General features: G+C 39.7%; 1 protein-coding gene across 4 annotated transcripts in view; it reads left to right on the forward strand.

Moving 5' to 3' along the window:
• SNX25 (sorting nexin 25) overlaps window positions 1-21121 on the forward strand; it is a 172091-nt gene that overhangs the window by 23786 nt on the left and 127184 nt on the right. For 3 of the 4 annotated variants that reach the window (XM_034771268.1, XM_034771266.1, XM_034771267.1), the window contains exon 3: window positions 12822-13038. In XM_034771268.1, the coding sequence (XP_034627159.1) occupies window positions 12822-13038 (217 nt within the window). Of the gene's footprint in view, window positions 1-12821; window positions 13039-17873; window positions 17947-21121 lie in introns of those variants that run through there. The other variant, XM_034771269.1, reaches the window with a different exon arrangement.

Raw genomic sequence — 21121 nt, forward strand, 5'->3', positions numbered from 1 at the left:
TAGTTTAATTATATTTCTTTTTAGTAATCACTTATTTGTATAACATCATAAATGTATTGTATTTTTGCAAACCCAGAGTAAGATGTGCTCTTTATCCCAAAGAGCTCACAAGCTGAGATAGATGAATCAGAGCAGTAATTCATGTAAGGGAGGGATGTAGAGATAGAATAAATGCCTTAGAGAAATAAGTTTCAAGGAAGGGAGGGCAGAGGGAGGGTGCTTAGCAGTAAAAGTGGGAGTTGGTTGCAGGCTGTAGGTGCAAAGACAACAATGGGAGAAGGAGATGAAAGCAGTAAAGACTGGGGATTAAGAAGTGTGGGGGAAGGGGAGTGAGAGGCAATGAGACCAGAGGTGTAGACAGAGTTACTGTAACAGAGTGGCTTATCCTAAGGGAAGGAGGCCTGGCCTGGGGCCAGGCTATCCTGATGGGTAAAGATAGCAATCAGGTGATTTCCATTGTAAGAGCACTAGGAAGCTGCAGGCGGAGGGGGAATCTAGGAAGTTGTGGCAGAGACCACAGAGAGAGCAAGGAAAGGCTCCTGCAGGGAAGACTGGAACCAGAGGAGTTGCTGCAGCTAGGAGGAAACACAGGGGCAGTTTGGAAGTCAGAGCCTGAAGGCTGAATTCCAGCCAGGTGAACCCTGGGAGTGGTGATGGAATTGGGACCTAGGTCTGGGAAGGAGGACTGGGGACCCCCTAGCTCAGGAAGACAGACACTGAAGACTTTGTAAGGACTAAATAAATGGGACCACAGGAGGAGAATGTTTTAAGTTACCATTGGACTGGTGGTGTGCAGTTCTGAAGGGGGGCCCTGAAGTGGGGGAAAATAGAGACAGGGTACTGTAAAGTAATTTCTGGCCTTGAGGGGGCATCAGAAAGTGGCCGACCCTGTTCCCTTATATTTATGTATGGCCTAAAAGGTGAGGATGAGGCACTTTAAGTAGAGAAAGGCAGTCTTGCAATTGTAAACTGATCATTAAACTTAAAACTAACAAGTAGCTGATCTCTACTTCTGCAGCTGGAGATTGAAGGGGGACTTAAAGATGCTTTGCCTATCATCTCCCATATCGTGTCTTTGTAAAATTTGTGAGTTATGGCTGGGTATACCCCTAAGAAACCTGTTGATAATCTCAGAAATCCTTAGTCCAGTCCTTTGTATAGCTGTGTGATAATGTTGAACAGAAAGCAGGTGCACTTGGGCTTGTGGGTGTGGTGCTGGTGTGAGCTAGATGGACTCTCTAGTTTTGAGATTTCATATCATCTTAGCATGTTTCTCTGTAAAACTGGGCCAGAGACTGATTTCTTCTTTAAACACATCATGAAGTATTGTAATTGAAAAGCAAACAGCAATAAATAAATCTCTGCAGTATCTCAAGTTTTCTTGAGACTGGATATACAGTATCTATAAAATTGTAAGGAACAAACTAATAAAGTGACAGTAGATCTGATAATTCCATCACTCAGGTCAAATTTTCCACTTGCCCCCAAATAGTTCATCTTTGCTTCCCTTCTTACCTTTCCTCCCCACGTTCAATGTTAATAGTGCCTTGTAATGTACTAAATTATAATTTTTTCCCCCCTAAGGTGAAATCACAAACAAAAGGCTCTTTTTGTTTATTACAAAGTAGCACACAATAAGGTACCCTTTAATAAGTCATCCTTTCTTTGTTAGAGGTCAAGGTAACCCTTCTGTTTCAAATGAATTTTGTTTCAATATGCTATATGTCAAAGCAAAATCTTGTTGCAGCATTAACTATGGAGGCCCTATCATTGCCTCCATAATAATGATCCCATTCATTTTTATTATTCCCAACTTTGTTTCATTTTTAAAATAATACTGACAACCTATTAGTGTAGCTTTCTTAGTTAAAATATCATCGCTATTAGACACATTATTCAGCTACTGTTCTATGAAATTAATGTAAAAGGTCAGAGTTAAGGCTGTCTTTATCTATTTTTGACTGTTATGTTACCTACAGTATCAACTTTTTAAATTTAAAGTTGACCACGACTGGTCTGAGGATTTCCCATTTTATTTCTAAGAAATATCGTATGGTATAATGAACTTATATAGACTTAAGCCATAAAATTTTACCCACATTAATCTCTGTGCACTGGAAAGGCTTATCTGGCAAGTTTCCAAATGACTAATTAGTCTGAATTCCTCTTTTTTTTTTTTTCTTTAAAGGTATCTCTCATTGGGCACCCAAAAATTGAAGCACTCCAAATTGCTAGTCATTTTTAAAAATTGAGGCTTTAATTGATTTCTGCTAGGCTTATAAGCAAAACTTAAAAGTTCTCTATTCACTCCCTCAGAACAACTAGTCCTACACTGACTCCTGTAAACGTTGGTCTTCCTATTTAGTGCAATTCATCCCATCAAAATGAAACCTGCAGTCACGGTTTCACACTTCCTCCCAGCTGCTGTAATCTATATGAAATGGATTGTGGATCACAAAACACACTTACTAATATTTTAGTATATAAAATGTAAAATAAATAGTGATAATATACAAGCTGGGACTTTGAAATTACATTAATTGAATTAAAATATTTTTAAACTAGTTGGTTAACCTGTGCAAAATAAAGGAGGATAACTAAATCTTTTTGCACATAGTCTAAGTAAGCATGTAAGGGTAGTGCGAAAATGTATTTTTGCAACTTTGTATATTGTCAGTGTCAGAAACAAAGTGCTTTTGATGTGTCATTCAAAGTGGTATACCAGTCTGGAACTGGAGAAGGGAATCTTTTTTTCTTTTAAATATATTTTTCTATCATATGTAGAAAAGAATGTACTGAGAACATTGAACCATGCTAGCATACAAGTTCAAACAATTTTTTGGTAATCTAAAATGCCATGGAGACTGCATCCAGTTTGTCAAGGGAAATAGCTTTACTGACATGAAATCTTGTCTGTCTATTTTGTGCTTCTTTATTTGTTCTCTTTCATATACAGTATTTTACAAAGTAAGGCCTGATCCTGCAAACACTTATGCACATACTTAAATTTATATGTGTTAATAGTCTTATCAAATTCATTTAGCACTACTTGAGCTTAAAGTTAAGCATGTGTATAAATGTTTGCATAATAGGTGCCTAAAAATCTAAAATGGGAATATTTTACATACAATAGCGTATTCCTATTTCTGCTAAGGTGTATTCAAAGGATGTTACAAAATTTATTTATTTTCAGGCAGCATTGCTACCATGAGACTGTTTAATGGTCTGTCAGATCCTAGGGTTTCTGAATGTCGCACAGTGGAACAAGGACCACAGCATGTACTATACAAGCATGCCGAAATAATTTGGTTTGTTCCCTGAAATCTAAGGCCTTAATTCAACAAAGCACTTAAGTACCTCCTTAAGACCATCCCTGTTCAGCACAGCTGAATTAAAGGTAACCATGTGCTTAAATGTTTTGCTTTCCTGATTCTGGACCGAATACTGTAACAACACTGCTTATGAAATAGCTGTTAATTGAAAAAGTGTTCTGAATTTTGGAATGCAAAATTATCATATTTTTGTCTTACTTTCCTCAGACCTAGGTAAATTACTAACTAAGCCAACCCTCTTATCTTCTCACTTCCACTTCTCCCTGCAACGTTCATTCCAACATAGATACCTTTAAATGTAAGCATATCCTATCTCTGGAAAGTGCCTGAGTTTATCTATAAAACCCAGAATACATGTGAGCAGGATGACTCAAACAAAAAATGTGCTGCTTTTTTTTTTTTTTTTTTTTTTATGGTGAGGAGGGACTGATCTGCCATCTGAACATGGAAGGGACATAATCCTTGCCCTATGGCATAATTATGAAATTTGGATTTCAGAATTAATCCCACTAACTCTGCATGTATTTTTTACATGTAAAAGGTGTGTTCATCAACAAATTATTTTAAACAAGACTACTGACAGTAATACAATTAAGATTGCTATATTTAAACTCCTGCGTAACCTCTACCTCAAACAACTTTGGGAACCAGTTATCACTGAATGTTTCAGAGAATGTATTAACTCCAGATTCCAAATATGAAGTCATCACGTCTCCTGCTACCACATGTAGTTATTTAAAATAAATATTCCTGCCTTTTAAAAAGGACATAAATAACCCTTGCTTTTCACTAAGCAGTAAAAACTGGAGGTTTCTTTCCTGATGGATTATTCTTAGTCCACAATACTTAAATAAGATCCTTGATTATAATCAGAGTAATGGCACTGAAATACAGCAGTAGGTACAGTTGTAGAAACACTTTTGTTAAATACCAAATGTATATATTGTTCATTTAAAATAATATTTGAAAAAGATTAAAAGTGTTAAATTCGTTGTTGTGTTGTTTTTAAGACATATGTTTAAGGCTATTATGTCTTGTTCCACAAAAACAATATTTTGGATATAATGGACTCAAGATAGAAAGCCCACTCTTTAAATTTCTATTTGCTTCTGTGTAATATTGATAATGTGCCGATGCTGTACAATACCCCAAGACAGACTATCCTTGTCCCAAAGAATTTACAATCTGAAACATGATGTGTGCAGGTGCATGATGTAATATACATAGACTTATAACAAGGTGATAGATACACTTAACTTCCATGTATCAGGAGGTAGTTGTGTTAGTCTGTATCCACAAAACAACCAGGAGTCCGGTGGCACCTTAAAGACTAACAGATTTATTTGGGCATAAGCTTTCATGGGTAAAAAAAACCTTACTTCTTCAGCTCCATGTTTCACTGAGCTAGAATCATGACCTCTGATACACTCCTTCACTACAGATTGATCTTAACATTTTAGAATTGTATCAGTGTAACTTCAGTGAAACCACTCCTGGTTTACACTGATGTGAAAACAGAATCCAGCCTCTTCCTTTAATTTTGAGTAATTTATTCTACATGATTTATATTATATAAAGTTCATCCAAGGTGTATTATTACTGGTAGTTGCTAAATAGCCTGCATCCATCAAGGATTAATTGACTTTATTTCTTTTAACTTTCTGACCATGTTTTGGCTGATGGTTTAAAATCACTCTACATGTGCTTTTCCCATTTTCTTTGTTCTGATTATACTGCTCTACAGCAAAAATGCTTCTGAAATAAATGTAGTCAAACTTTACTAATTCTGGGTCACTGAGAGCGAAAATGATGCTTAAAATTGTTGATTGGCTCTAGTTTTCAAGATATGCTATTGGGTCAGTATATATGACCCTTGACTTGGGAATGGCGGAGGGTAAGTGAGTTATAAAGGGAAGGGATCTCAATTTAAACCAGAAATGACTAAAATACATCTTTGACTGGATCCATGAATAAATCTATGACTGGGTTTCGACAGTACTTGCTTTTTAGGCAAAACAATGAATGATGCAATCTGAAGCTGGTATTGCGTCATACATGATATGAATTGCATCATGTTATTCCTAGAAGTCATGGATGATGCAATCATAATGAAGCTTACATCACTCTGTTGAACAAATTGCCCTATACCAGCTCTAGAAATCATACAGTGTCGTGCTCTCTTATTTGTCAGTGTTTGATTTTGCAAAGGGACACATTTCTGTTTAGCCAAAGTGAGCAGAGATGCCTCGTACTTGTGTGAACAGTGCAGATAACTTCTGCTATGTTTGTGGTGAAGTGACTTTTGCATCACAAAAGCGCAGTATAACCACTATGGTTAAGAAAGCCTATCATCTTTATTTTTGCTGCAAAACTGGAGATCAGGACATGAGGGGGGCCACACACATATGCTGCAACACTTGTGCAACAAATCTTCGCCAGTGGTTGAACAGGAAAAGGAAATCTATGCCTTTTGCATTGCCAATGATTTGGAGAGAGCCAACAGATCATACCAGCAATTGTTACTTCTGCATGGTGCCTCCAGTTGGGAAAGATGTGTCAAAGAAGAAAAAGTGGACTGTGCATTATCCAAACATTCCATCAGCTATATGCCCAGTACCCCACGGAGAAGGACTGCCGGTTCCTGATGCACCAGAATCATTCTCACTTGAGTCAGACGAGGAAGAGGATGAAACTTCTGGTCCTGAACCATCAATGTCACAGGACCCACATTTTCTCCCATCCTCCTCCTCTGAACCACACCTCATAAAACAAGGTGAACTGAATGACCTTGTCAGGGATTTGGAACTACTCAAGAGTAAGGCAGAGCTGTTGGGCTCCAGACTACAGCAGTGGAATCTCCTGGCAGGTGATGTTAGGGTTTTCATGTTCCGTGACCGTCAAAAGGATCTTGTCCCATTCTTCTTCATGGAAGGTGATCTTGTAGCCTGCAACAACATCGATGGTGTGATGGCAGCCCTCAACATCGTTCACGATCCAGATGAGTGGAGACTGTTCATTGATTCATCGAAGATGAGTCTTAAAGCTGTTTTACTGCATAATGGCAATGTTTTGCCATCAATTCCAGTTGGTCATGCAGTCCATATGAAGGAAATCTATGACAACATGAAACAACTTTTGAGGTGCATAAACTATGACCAACGTCAGTGGCAGCTTTGTGGCGATTTGAAGGTTGTTGCTCTCTTGCTTGGTCTGCAGACTGGATACACAAAGTACTGCTGTTTTCTCTGTGAATGGGATAGTCATGCAAGAGATTCCCACTACATCAAGAAAGATTGGCCACTCAGACAGTCATTGGAGCTTGGGAGGAAAAGTGTTCAGCATCCACCACTTGTTGAATCAAGGAAGATTTTTGTTACCACCCTTACACATCAAGCTGGGTCTGATGAAGAACTTTGTCAAGGCCATTGACAAAACACAAGCAGCTTTCAAGTACCTCCGTGGAAAATTTCCAAGGTTAAGTGAAGCTAAGATAAAGGAAGGTGTCTTTGTTGGTCCTCAGATTCGTGAACTTCTTCGAGATGATGCATTTGACCATGCACTGCGTGGCAAGGAAAAAACGGCATGGAAAGCCTTCCAGTTAGTGGCAATAAATTTTCTCAGAAACAACAAGGCAGATAACTACAGGTTGTTGGTGGAAAACCTCCTCAAGGCATACACAAGCCTTGGTTGCAACATGTCACTAAAGATACATTTTTTGCACCCTCATCTAGATTTTTTTCCACCGAACTGTGGAGCAGTGAGCAACGAGCACGGCGAGCAATTTCACCAGGACATTGCAACAATGGAGAAACGCTATCAGGGCAAATGGAGCCCATCAATGCTTGCAGACTATTGCTGGACAGTGAGAAGAGATGCTCCATTTAATGAATACAAGAGACAAGCCAAGAAGCGCCGAGTAGACACTGAATAGGACTAAACTATGTACAGAATAGTTTTTTGCCTTTTGTCTCATAATAAATTTTATTTATATAACCCTTTTGCTGATTTTTAAAGTGTTCCATAAACAGGACGGGTGAAATAATATCATGTAAAGCAACCATAAACACATGAAAAGACCTAGTTTTAATCATAAATTGTAAACCTATCTACACAATATACATAGACATAAAATGTAAAAACTTAAATATCTTAGAAACAGTAGCCAATCAGTTGATTTAATTGTCATATTTGAATTCAGCACATCAAAATACATAATAAATAGCACATTTTATCTCTGAAGCAGACAACTTCTCAAAAATTGTAGACCAGTGTTACACTATTGCCACTATTTCCTGAGCATCTCCTCTGTCTCTCATGACCACATATCCTGTGCAGCATTATATTTTTGTATTCCACCCACCATTTTATTATAGCTTCTTCATTTAGGGTGACCAGATGTCCCAATGTTAGAGGCTTTTTCTTATATACACAACTATTACGCCCCATTCCCCCAAAAAAAGTATCCCAATTTTTCACATTTGCTAACTGGTCACCCTAACTTCATTCCTTCTTCTATGATGGCTTTTTGTATAGTGTCCACTTACGTTTCCCTTACTTTGGCAACTAGTTTAAATTTCATCTCACAATTTTTTCTGTCCTCCCAACTAATACACCAGTGATGATACTGCTTGGTTGTAGTTCATTTTATTATTATTTTCAGTATCAGTTCAGGCATCAGTCTAATTTTAATATCTTCTTAAAAAAAAAAAAAGTCTTACAGTACTGAGATGTATCTTCTGCCATACTAACATGCTAATAACTAATAGTTACATTTGGTTTGGCCAGTGTCATCTCACCCCAAAGCCAAGCATAACAAAAGAATTAGGTATCTAATGTCTACACTGCCCCTGAAAGGTGTGATTCCCAATGTGGGTAGACAGACTTGTGCTAGCTCAGCTTGAGCTAGTTCACTAAAAAGAGCTGGTGTTGCAACATCCACATTGCTCTTTTTAGTGCACTACCTCAGGTGGAGCTAGCACAAGTCTGTCTACCTGCACTGGGAATCACAGCTCCCAGCTTCAGTGTAGTCATATGCGGTCAGAAACTAAATCTTGCGTTATTTATAATCAGTACTCAGGGCTAAGTTGTCTCCTGATCTCCTCTGACAAGTAGTAGCATGTGTGCAGTGCTGTAGCCATATTGGTCCCAGCATATTAGAGAGACAAGGTGGGTGAGATATCATCTTTTATTGGACCAACTTCTGTTGGTGAGAGAGGCAAGCTTTTGAGCTTACCCAAGCTCTTCTTCAGATCAGAACTACTGCAAGTTAGTCCAGTAAAAATTTTTACTTCACCCATCTTGTGTCTCTAATATAATAGCATGAAGACAAACTCTTTAGATTGCTTTCTTCCATCCTTAATTACAGATTATTGTTACAAGTAACAGAAACAAGGTGAGGGAAAATTACAAAACAAGCTTGTTAGATATTAAAATAAAATACTGTGTGCTATGTGTTCAAAATGAGAACAAGAACTAAACTATATACATAATAACAAGGAAAATTATTGTCCTTGTTAACAGGAAAAATGCTCTTCAACCCCAAAATGCTGACATTTTTGTAAGTATGCCTATCTCTATAAGACTTTGTTAGTTAATAATACCTTGGATCATTAACATTGAAATGATTTTTCAGCCTTTACCATTGATACTGATTGTTTTGTTTGCACTTCATTCATCTTATCAATGAAAAGACTAGTTTCCCTACTAATTATAGACCTTTTTTCTCTAGTCTCTCACTGGCTGATTCTCAACCACTAACACAACAGTCCAAAATGTGGGTGGAAGACAATGTGGGGAAGCATAACATCCAAACCAAAAATAGGGTTGAGCTAGTGCACTAAAAAGAGCTGGTGCATTGACTTTTTTTTTTTTTTTTTAAGTAATAGTTTTCTATGGACATAGGTTTTGAAAACCTTTTTTATTTGTTACTATACTTAAAAAGGCAGGTAATTTAGAGACAACATTAAAGCAAGACTCAACTTGGATAAACATGGTTTTCAGCTATTTGGGGTGTTCTTAAACCCATAACTAACAGCTCTTGGCTAGAAAAAGAGTACCTGGATAATCTTAATTATGTACACAATAGTAATATTTATAGTGCTAAAGAGAAATGATAACTTGGCAGAGTTTGATCGATGTAAAATGTGAGCAAGCACAGAACCTTTGATAATTTTTGAGGCACAATTTTTTTTACAAGAGATAAACAAAAAGTAACATCACTCTCGATGTTGCAGACAACTATGGACTGGATCCAAAGCCTGTTGAAGTCATTGTTAGTCTTTTTCATTGAATTCAGGGGGCTTTGAATCAAGCTAGATGAAGATCCAATGTGCTTTAGAAACACTAAAATTTATAAGACATTGCTTTAGGCTATAGAGCAGTGGTTCTCAACCAGGGGCCTGAGGTCCACTGGGGGGCCCTGAGCAAGTTTCAGGGGGTCTGCCAAGCTGGGCCGGCATTAGACTTGCTGTGGCCCAGGACAAAAAGCTGAAGCCCCACTGCATGGGGCCTGAAGCCTGGGGTTCCAAGCCCCGCCACCCAGGGCTGAAGCCGAAGCCTGAGCAACTTAGCTTCACAGGGCCCCCTGTGGCATGGGGCCCTGGTCAATTGCCCTGCTTGCTACCCCCCAATGCTGGCCCTGGCTTTTGTATGCAGAAAAACATTGTTGTGGCACAGGTGGGCCGTGGGGGCATGTGAGGAGAGGATAGGGGGGCTCAGAAAGTAAAAGGTTGAGAACCCCTGCTATAGAGGAACATACAAAAAATTCTAACATGCAATAAAAACAATATTAGAATGCACCCTTTTAAATGTAAAAATAAATCCTCTGGGAGGGTACAATTTTACATATTCAGAATTTTCCACTATCCTCCTTGTGCATCTGTTTGATAGAGATCTAACAGAGAAAAGGAAAAACTGAATGTTTTTTAATGTGACTTGAAGATGGTTTTAAACAGCTTGTTTTGGGGGGAGAGATAGTGACAAATATCTAGTGTGTTAAATATACTGTTGACTTATTTATTTCTATGTTCTTTTGAGTCATTTAGATAGTAATGTTTATAAAAATTCTGCTCTCAAAATACTGTAGAGATCAGCATTGTTGTACATTTGAATGTTGTGACGAATTGCTGTAAATACAAGGAGAAAGTGAATGTTGTGAATTCTTTTGATTGTGGAGAAAACTAGGATCCCAAGTTCATTTTAGAAAGGTTTTGCCATGAGGGTAATGGCGAATTAAGGACTAATGCCCCTTCTTTTTGAAAGCGAGTATACTTTAGGGTATTAGAAGGGGGTAGTGTTTCTCGTATTTTATAGTTATGTACGTAGGGAAACGTAGCCATCGCTCTTCACTACTACGACTCTGCCTCAAAGGCAGAAGGTTCCTGAAGAATACAATACTTTGACCCATTGTGTTAATTCTGGGACAGAGAAATGCATCTACAAGAGAATTCTCACACATGGTTCAGAACAAGAAGTGAGACATTGCCTGTTACAAACAGTGACCACAAATACCACAACACATTGCACTACTGTTATTTTACAGCACCCTAAAAGTGTTGGGTGTCTGTCTTACTAGAAGAAAAGAGCCCTGTCCTGAAGAGCTTACAATCAAATTTCAGAAATAGTAAGAGGAGGATGGTTGAGGAACGAAAGAAGTAACAGCGACAAGAGTATAGTTACTTACACAAGCGCACATTGTCATGGTAGAACAATGTATCTGAAATTACCCTAATCAGTCAGAATCCCTTATATTACCCCAAATTATCCTCGCATGTACTGAGGACCGTTCTTAAACCTTTATCAGAAGGCCTCCATCTTTGAGTAACCATTGTTGTCAGGCTCTTGAGTGGTTGTTTAAGGCAGGTTTCACTGTAATGTACTTTCTTTTTCTCTTTTTTTTTCTTTTTGTTGTATTTGATGGGCCAGATATTAGTCGAGAATACTAGGTATACGTTTAATATCTTTCCATGAAAGTCTTTTATTCCATATAAAATAGAGAGGATGGATTGTCTTGTGGTTAAAACATAGGATTGTGTGACTCAGATTGTTCCTCAGTCTTCCTGTCTGACCAGGGGAAAGACCTTTAATCTCTGTGCCTCAAATCCCACCTGTAAAATGGGAATAATAATAATACCTACCTCAGAAGGTGTGTGGCTAAATTCATTAATATATATAGTATGCTCAGGTACTCAGAAAAGCCTCTTAAATTAGAGCTGGGTAGAACTCTTATGTTCTGTGTAATGGGAAATTCTGACACTTCAAAATTTCCTTTCATCCCAAATCAGAACAAAAAGTCAAAATTTTGAAATTTCTTATGGAACAAAATTTCCATAAAATTCAATTTCACACACTCTTCTCTCCCTTTCCCCCCTTGTTATTTAGTTATCACTGTGACTGTTACAGACTTTCATTTTGTATCTTGCTTACATCTGTGGTCACAACTGATATGCAGGCTTCTTTGAGCTTCCTCCAGAGCAGTGATGACTAGTGTATAACACTTCAAGCCTAAATGACCATCAGCAAAATAGTGAAACTAGCTATACACAAAGACTGTCAAAATACTGACAAAAAGTTTTTCCTAATTACTTTCATTTATCGTAATCTTAGCGGTTGCTTATAACTATAGTTCAGACCAGGGATTGGCAGCCTTTGACCCGCGGCCCGCCAGGGTAAGCACCCTGGCGGGCCAGGCCGGTTTGTTTACCTGCTGCGTCCGCAGGTTCAGCCGATTGCAGCTCCCACTGGCCGCGGTTCGCCGTCCCAGGCCAATGGGAGCTGTGGGAAGCGGCGGCCAACACATCCCTTGGCCTGCGCCGCTTCCCGCAGCCCCCATTGGCCTGGGACGGCGAACCGCGGCGAAACTGTGGACGCGATAGGTAAACAAACCGGCCCGCCAGGGTCCTTACCCTGGCGGGCCACGGGCCAAAGGTTGCTGATCCCTGGTTCAGACTTAGGTAAATGTTTAATTTTTCAAGTTTATGGTATCTCCTTAACATATTCTAATAGTGATTTCCTTTCTCTAACTACTATGATCTTATAATGTGGTTCAACACTGTCCTTCACCTGGGGGGGGTGGGGGAAATGCTGCCTCTACATGTTTTTTAAATGTGTCTTTGAAATCGAGGTTGTTTACATGCATGTATAAAGAACAAATTGTGTCAGTCCTCAGCAGACTTGGGAGATGCAAATAATGTAGTAGTTCATATAATAAAATCCATGTTTTGTGATACAGGTATCTGTTTGAGATTTCAATAACCTGACTGTCTGACCAAATCCACTTAAGGGTTTTGCATGGTGACCTCTGGTAATCTCTCTTAGGATCAGATTTGTTTAATATAACATTGCTACCCTTTCTTTCTTTGAAGAGAGAGAGAATTTAAAACCCAAAGGAGAAGATATGCAACCTATTCCTGAACTAATTGTTTTTGTACTATCCCTGTGTGTTTTCCATGTATTAGATGTTGCTATTTATTGTTTTGTTTCTCCTTTTAGTGTTTGACTACAGCTACAGAGATTACATTCTGTCCTGGTATGGGCACCTCAGCAAAGATGAAGGACAGCTATACCACCTGCTATCTGAAGATTTCTGGGAAATCGCCAAGCAGCTGCGACAGAGGCTGAGTCACATGGATGTAGTGAAAGTTGTCTGCAGTGATGTAGTGAAAACTTTACTCACACACTTCTGTGACCTTAAAGCAGCCAATGCCAGGTAAAGCAAACATGAATGTTTATCCCCTGTCCTCCCAGTATTTTAGTAGCATTTTCTGTTTGTCACTTTCTTTCCTTTTGGATGAACTGCCTTGAGGCAATAAAGAGCTTACAATTGAGAGAGAGAAACAGTAAAGACAGGCAACATATAAGTAACATATATAGTCTTTACTGTTGATTGTGAGACACCTGCTACGCTTTTGGGCACTTGGGGGGAAAGGAAACACTCATGTTTCTTTTTCAACTAGGTCAGCTTCATCACTCTGTTTATACTCCTGTTCTTTGGTCACCATGCAGGAAGGTACGTGAGTAATCTCTGAGGGTTCCATGAGACTAGCAGGATTTGGAATGACGACAAAAAGCCATGTACATTCTTTCCAGAAAAGTGCAAGTGTTAATGCCATAATCTTTTTTTCCCCTCTCTCTCTCTCCTCTGGTATCAGGAAGCAAAGCCCCATGGTTCCTCTCTATCAAAAGTCTCTCTTAGTCAAGTTGTTGGGCCAGGTTTTTCTCCTATTACGAGTCTTTTCTTTGAGAGAGCTCTCTTTATACGCGCTGGGTACTATAAGGTATTCTCCTCTTAATACCTTGATTGCACTCAATCTGATACTTGAAAATGGCTAGCTGTACTTTTAACTGGCCATATGCATATACATTCCTTGATCTGAGTCTACAATATAAACTTGAAAATTAGGCACATTTGTGCCTGTCTACTTCAGAAAATTGCTTTTAAAATTACTCTAATTGAAATATTCTTTGGCTCGTGTGATGAGACTTTGTACCTTCAGGTTATTTTGCTCACAGTGATATCCATTTGTGCTCTTTGCCCACAATGACGTCCACAGGTCTGTTTCTGATATTGCTCCAGAGAAAAGACTTCTTTCTCTGTGCCAATGACCAGTCTATATATTACCACTTTCCCTGTCTTCCTGAGCAGACAGTCTTAGTGTTTTACTGGCAGGTGTCAGCCTGAATTTTCCCCAGTACACAACAAGCGAAGCCAAAGAGATTTACTGGTGGTCACTGTTGCAGGGTTAAAAAAAAGAAAATAAACAGGTGATTTTTATGTACCTGCAGTGGGGTGTATATATAAAATTCTCTCAGTTGGCCTTTAATTTCAGTTCCAGAATATTTGCATGTTACTTGTTTCTCAATAATGGTCCATGTCTCTTGGCTTTCTGACACTCTTGGCTGTGTTCTCTGAGTGTGCTACTGTAGTTTGTCACTCTGACTTTTGAGCACAATGTGAGCTCTGTCTAGAAGAAAAGTTAGATATCAACTGTCTTTCCTTTTAGTCCAGTTAAAAAGAAGTTGGAGACTTTTTCGTTACTATTTTTTAGTTATCACAATACTCAAGTCTTGATTAACAAAAGGCCTCCTATTTGAAATTGGGGAAATATTCAAACTGTAGTTTCCTCCTTTCTGGTGCTATAAAATTCTGACTTTTTTTGCTTTGGATGCCTTATTTCCTGTTTATAATTATGTCCATTTCAACTGGATCTTTGTTTTTGGGTTAGGTCATGGCATTTTTGCTCTCACTATACTCACTTAGAGTACTGGTAATAACTAATCCTTTGCTTATTTTCCGTTTACTTTTTTTGCTTTGAGTTGATCATGCATCTTTGAGAACACCTGTGACGGTTGGGACACATTAACATGCAAATGAAAAGGTCACTCCAGAAATCCATCTGCACAATGATAATCACATTTCTTAATTTACAGATCAGTATTCCATGCAGATTTAAAAATTCCTAAATGCAGATAACAAAAAGATTAAAACTGGATCAGTTGATTACTCTTGCCACAATATAAGATCCTGATACTGGTTCTTAGAAGATCCTTTTTGGTTTTAGGAGCATTCTGAGTTTTTTGTATTAAATTAATTGTCCAGGACTGTTGTGACTACTGTGAATCTCTCCTACCTCAGTGGGTCCCATAACCTGGGGAGTCTGAATTATTTCACTTCTCGATCTGAAGCTTGAGCACCACAAAAATCTTTCCAGTTCACAAAGACATTATGATTTTAAAAAAGCAACACCAAAATTGGGAACAAACTGTGTTGCAGAATTTTGAATTGATATCTCTAATTGATATAGTATGCCTCAGAGTCTAAATTTTGAAAAGTATGGTAAGTTTAGAATGAAACTTGGATGTTTTGTCTTTGTATCTGTGATACAAGCCCGTTAATTTGGGTGAGTGAAATCATGGAATCATTTCCTGTTGTGATACTCTCACAAATGCCTCCCGTGCATTGTAGTGGCTCCATGTAATTTTGTTACATATTATGATAGCAAAGAGAGTTTCATCCTTTAGTCAAGTTCAGTAAGTGACCTAGAGAATTTTAAATACATCTTGTTCCATTTTTACAGAGGATGTTATCCATGTATCTGTGTTTAGGGGCTCCCTTACTCTGTGTGACAAGGCTGATAAGGGTAGGAAGTGTTCTCACCTCCATGAGGCTAAAGACATTAATCTCTGCTATGTGAAGTTCATAGGGTTTTGCCACCCAATTCACTCCAGGTCACCTTTTAAACTCATCCCTTTCCACCTGCCTTGGCTAATAAAAGAAACAAGGATGGCTAATTCTTTCAGTCCCATATGGAGCCTTCTGAGATGCTACAGTGCGGGTAAAGGGGTAGAAAGAGCAATACAAGTTCTTCCCTTTCACATGACTCACCCAGAGAGTGATATTGGTCCAGCAGGAACTGGAAAAGATTCTGTCACTCTTAATTTCCCCTATTAAAATTTTTACAGTTTATTTGGCTGTTAATGTTCTCTCAGAGTATGAAAGGGGTTAGATAGTTTGGTCGTGGCAGTTCTTGGTCATGTGCATGTAATTAACTGATTTCCACATTTGAGATTTTGCCCAAGGCATATTGGCTGGGGCCTTAGTGATTTTTTCCCCTTTCTCTGAAGCATTGAGCATGAAGTGCCTATTACAGGATGACGTGAGCATGTTCTTCATGATGGATTTCCTGTAACTACAGGGGATGGGAATTGGTGAACCTTAATTCTTCTTGTGTTCTGCTTGTTTTTGTGTGATTGTTCCCTTAATGTCTCATCCAAATGGCTGGTTTTGGCTTCAGTAAAGCATAGAAAAGCTGAATGCTAGCCACACTATTTTATTATCTTAGATGGATTGTGAGCTGAAAAGGGTGGTGAATAAATCACTGGAAATTTTCCTAATGGATCTGTTGGAGACACCATCTGTCATGGCAGCATACTCTAAGTTCTGGCTATGTTAGAGAACAAAAAGCACTCTAATGCCTGGAATTCATTCTCTGTGTGTCTCATAATATAAAATACTTGTTTAATTTCAAAGGCAGAAAGGAAAAATGCCTTTAGATTAAATTACACAGCCTGAGATTGTAGGAGTTTGGCAAAATAAGGCCAGATTCTAAGTTACTATGAGTGTGGAGATAGTTACCCCTCACCCACTCTTGGACCTAATGAGAGCAGTGCCTGTTGAACAGGTGTAAAGGCACTGTTAGAGTGACCAGAGGGAGTCTGTATTGTGGGCTTCTTATATTGTCTCCAGGCTGTGAGTAAACAGCAGACTTATTCTTACATAAAACTATAGATTAAAAGTGATGAATCTTGATTTAAGAGTAAATCATTTTCTCCCCAAATAGGAATAGAGCACGCCGCGACGGGCTGCTTTTTGATAAAACAGTGTTGCAGGTTTTTGCCATTAGATTCACAAGGCCAGTCATGACTTAGTTACATTGATCCCTTGAGGCTGCTGAGCATGGGGTTTTTGGGCAGTGTCTAGCTCTTAGCAAATTTAAAGGGAAAACTGTCTTGTGCATATTGCTGTCTCTTCCTGGAAACAAATAACACAGGAATTACATCAAGTTCTCATTACAAAGCTATTGGTTAGGTTTTTTTCAGTAGTAATATATAGCTTGGTTCTCAATTGTCTTGGCTCTGTGTGTTTGTATATTACATATAATGTGTGTCATTATGCTTGCTATATTTATTACAGTGTATAGTGTAAAGTAATATTCAGTGTAAAATAGAAAGCATTGTTACCATGAAGTCAGCAGGAACTGATACAAAGAGAACTTGAGAACTAGATTGAACAAAGCCCCAAACACATCCAACTTTAAGGATAGCTGGAGTACAGCTCCCAGTGTTTCCTTTTTCTTTTATAATTCCATTTATCTCTCACAGTTTAAAAATGTCAAGAACTGCTTATCATACTGACCCTCTGAAAACCAATATCAAGTAGATTAACGTGAATTTGAGAGGTTGTTGCAATGAGAGCAGATATTTGGAAAGGATGATTAAAAAAAAGTTACAAAATAGTCTTTGAATAAGTATATTATCAAAGTACCTTTTGGCTAGTGCCAGTCTCTGAAGTGTTGGGCTTCTGTGAATGAAGCCTTTGCAAGAAGAATTCATGAAGTTCTAATTTTCTATTATTTGTAATACAGTAGACCTAGAGGCTTCAATCAGGATCAGGGTCTCATTATGCTTGGTCCTCTACTAGCATAGCATTTTTAATCCACTTCATACCATCTTTGATAACAGACCCAAAGTCCCTTGTAGAGTTCTCAATCTTGCAAGACCAATGCATAGGCTAATAACTACACTGTGAAACACATTCAAACACGTTTGATTAGTATGTCTTTGTTGAAACAACACATGCTGTTAAAGAGGTTCAAGACACTAGATGAGGTGTCTTGATTAAATGAGTGCTATGAATATTTTGGGATTGACTTTCTTCTGACTGTGGATATGTTTTTCATTGTCTTTTAAAGCAGGCAGTTTACTTTTTGTCTTTACTGTGATGCTTTCATATACAAGTCTAAATCAACTTATTTCATTTCTTAGAAGTTTCAAACAGATCAAGCAATTTTAATTCTGCTACACTGTCAAGAAGTTTAGAGATCTCAGGGAGATACAGGTAAAGAGATTCAGGCTGCATGTTGCCCCTGGTAGTTCCCAGGGCTGCTTTGTTGTAAATGTGTGCAGAGTACAGAATGTGCTATGGAAATCTTTTATGATTTGTTGCATGCACACTTGAGCTCACCCTTTCATTGTCAAGATGATTAAGAACTAAATATAACTTTGTGGGACTTTTTCTGAAAAACTGCAATTAAAGAAATAGGAAGGCCAAAAGGAATGATTTTCCAGATTTCCGTGGAAAAGGCCATTACTGATTTCTGGAGGAAACTTTCTTACAGCCCCCACTTCCCATGCAAATAAACAAGACACTGTCTTATCTTTAAACTTGTCTCACACTGTAGTAGGCTTTCTGATCTTCACAGTGTAAGTTTCCCAGTCAGCCCCTACAGAATAGATATGGGGTTCTCAGAAGTTTTCAAGATTTTTTTCAACTACCCTGAGGGCTAGGAACACACACATATAAAATGTAAGTGTATATATTTTAATGAAAATGGATTTTCACATAATCAAATGTCAGGAGTTGGGGCTTAAAGACAAACACCTAGTATTGCAAGACTCGTAATAAAATAGTGAGAGTTGGCAATACTGGAACCAGTGTCAGGAGGTCATGACCACCGTGCCCTTGCCATATTGCTGTATAGGAGGGAGATCCTGATTAGATTCTGGCTAAATGGGAATGGGGTGGGTCACAAACCTAGTCGAATGACTCTCTTGGGCACTCACCAGTCTGCTGTGAGGAAGCCATCAACTGGATTCCGTGAACTTTAAGCCTCTGAAGTCTGAACAGAGGTCAGGAGCTTGTCTGTAGGCATAGTCATGGGGTGAAAATCCTCTATCTAGCACCCTCTCCTGAGAGCTTAGACTGTGCAGTCCAACTGCCAAGCCCCTAGAATTAGTGCTGACCACTCAGACTTCCCTGTAGCTTAAAGAAACCTTCTTGCAGAACTCCAGCCATATGGATGCTCTGGTGTCACAGATTAACTCCTCAGGGGTATGATATAGGTGTAACCCATGACCAATAGTTGCAAGCTCATGAACTCAGTCTTTGCACAGGATTTGAAAACACTATTGCTCTGTACTTGATACACAGATCTATTACAAACAAACAAACAAACAAACAAACATCCTCCATGCATTTCCCTGTCTTAGTTTCCTCACCACTCCAAAGCATTCTTTGGGCAGGGGTCAGAGTCCTCTGGGCATCCAAGTTCCTTCTCCTGCGGTGCATGGCTTGTCTTCTCAGCCATGCAGTCCCTCTCTCCCTAGATCGGGGTGGACAAACTTTCTGCCTGAGGGCCACTTCGGGTTCCCAAACTGTATGGAGGACCGGGTAGGGAAGGCTGTACCTCCCCAAACAGCCTGGCCCCTGCCCCCTATCTGCCCCCTCAGAACCCCCAACCCATCCACCCCCCCTGCTCCCTGTCTCCTGACTGCTCCGATCCCTATCCACACCCCTGCCCCCTGACAGGCCCCCCGGGACTCCCACGCCTATCCAACTGCTCCCTGTCCCCTGACTGCCCCCTGAGACTCCCTGCCCCTTATCCAACCCACCCCCTGCCCCCTTACCATGCCGCTCAGAGCCCCGCCAGAGCCAGCCCCGCCAGAGCCAGCCACGCCACCGCGCTGCCCAGTAGGAGCACGCAGCCCTGCCGCCCAGAGCGCATGGTGAGCTGAGGTTGTGGGGAAGGGAGGACAGCAGGGGAGGGGCTGGGGGCTAGCCTCCCCTGCCAAGATCTCAAGGGCCGGCAGGATGGTCCAGCAGGCCAGATGTGGCCCGCGGACTGTAGTTTGCCCACCTCTGCCCTAGATCATCTTGTTTCTCTGGCCTGGGTTGGTCTCACAGCTAACCTGGGTGCCCCTTGCTACAAAAGGATGCCTGTACCTTCACATCTCCTGCCCCAGACTTCCTGTATGGCTCTGTGGGCATGTCTACACAGCAAAGAAAAACCTGCAACTGACTGTGCTAGCCAACTGGGGCTCGTGGGGCTCAGGCTGTGGGGCTGTTTCATTTCTGTGTAGACTTCTGGGGTCTGGCTGGAGCCTGGGCTCTAGGATCCTCTGGAGTGGGAGGGTCCCATAGCTCCAGAGCCCAGAAGTCTGCAAACAGCAATGAAACAGCCCCTCAGCCCAAGCCCCGTGAGCCTGAGTTGGCTGGCATGGGCCAGCACAGGCTTTTCTTTGCTGTGTAGACATACCGCTTTTCTGACCCATGGAGCCTTTGTAGTTTTTTAAAGGCTAGCTAGTATCAGTACGTTGATGTCTGTCTTTGTTCTGCATTTGGGGATTTTCCGCTCTCTCCTCTTTACCAGCTCCCTTCAGAGAGGTAGGAAAAAATGGTTCTTGTAGGCTTGAGCTAACCTGTTTTCCCAAGGTGCTTCCATCTGAATAGGCGACCATTGAATTCTAACGACCTGCCATTGTACCTGGTATGAGAGAGACATGATAGCCATTATCAGCAAAGGTGGAATTCACATATATAGAGAGGTATGCAGTTTTCATAGTAACAACATCATAATATCAACCAGAATAAAATTGTGCAGATAGATTCCCCAAAGTGTCACAGAGTTCTAGTATGGAAAAGGTTGAGAACCCTTGTGGCAGATAATGGTCCAGTACTAGAGGATTGTGGTAGATGTTACATTGCTAAAATGCCAGTGTTGTTAGTTTTGGGTTTACAATTATTCATTCATAATTGGGAAATAAAATTGTAATAGCTCACTGCAGAAGTGGTTTTTAACCCTTTAACAGCCAAGAACACCTGTGGTAAGGTTGCTGAGCGTCCCCATCTACACACATCAAAAGAGATTCTGCAGTTATGCGTAGTTATCTTTTTTCTTAAAAGCTTTTTGTTAAATTTTTTTAGGGTAGTATTTTCCCCATTCCAATCCTCTTAAGGAATGGGTGAACCAGTGGATTTGTAGCATCAGGAGTAAGGTCATTGTGGTGGTTGATGACAGGCATTTGAATACAGATTCAGTATTCGCACTGAATACATGAGTGCACCCTTAGACTGCGTATCACTTGCCACTATTGCAAGTAAAACTTTAAAAACTATTTAATTTGGGTCCAGAAATGACGAACCAATTGGAATAGTTTTGTTTTTGTTTTTTTAAATTGTTTTGCCTACCCATGCTTACTCATCTTTCCTTTAAAGGTTATATTTACTAATATTT

This window comes from Trachemys scripta, chromosome 5 (assembly GCF_013100865.1).
Source record: "Trachemys scripta elegans isolate TJP31775 chromosome 5, CAS_Tse_1.0, whole genome shotgun sequence".
In the NCBI taxonomy this organism is placed as follows: Eukaryota; Metazoa; Chordata; order Testudines; family Emydidae; genus Trachemys; species Trachemys scripta.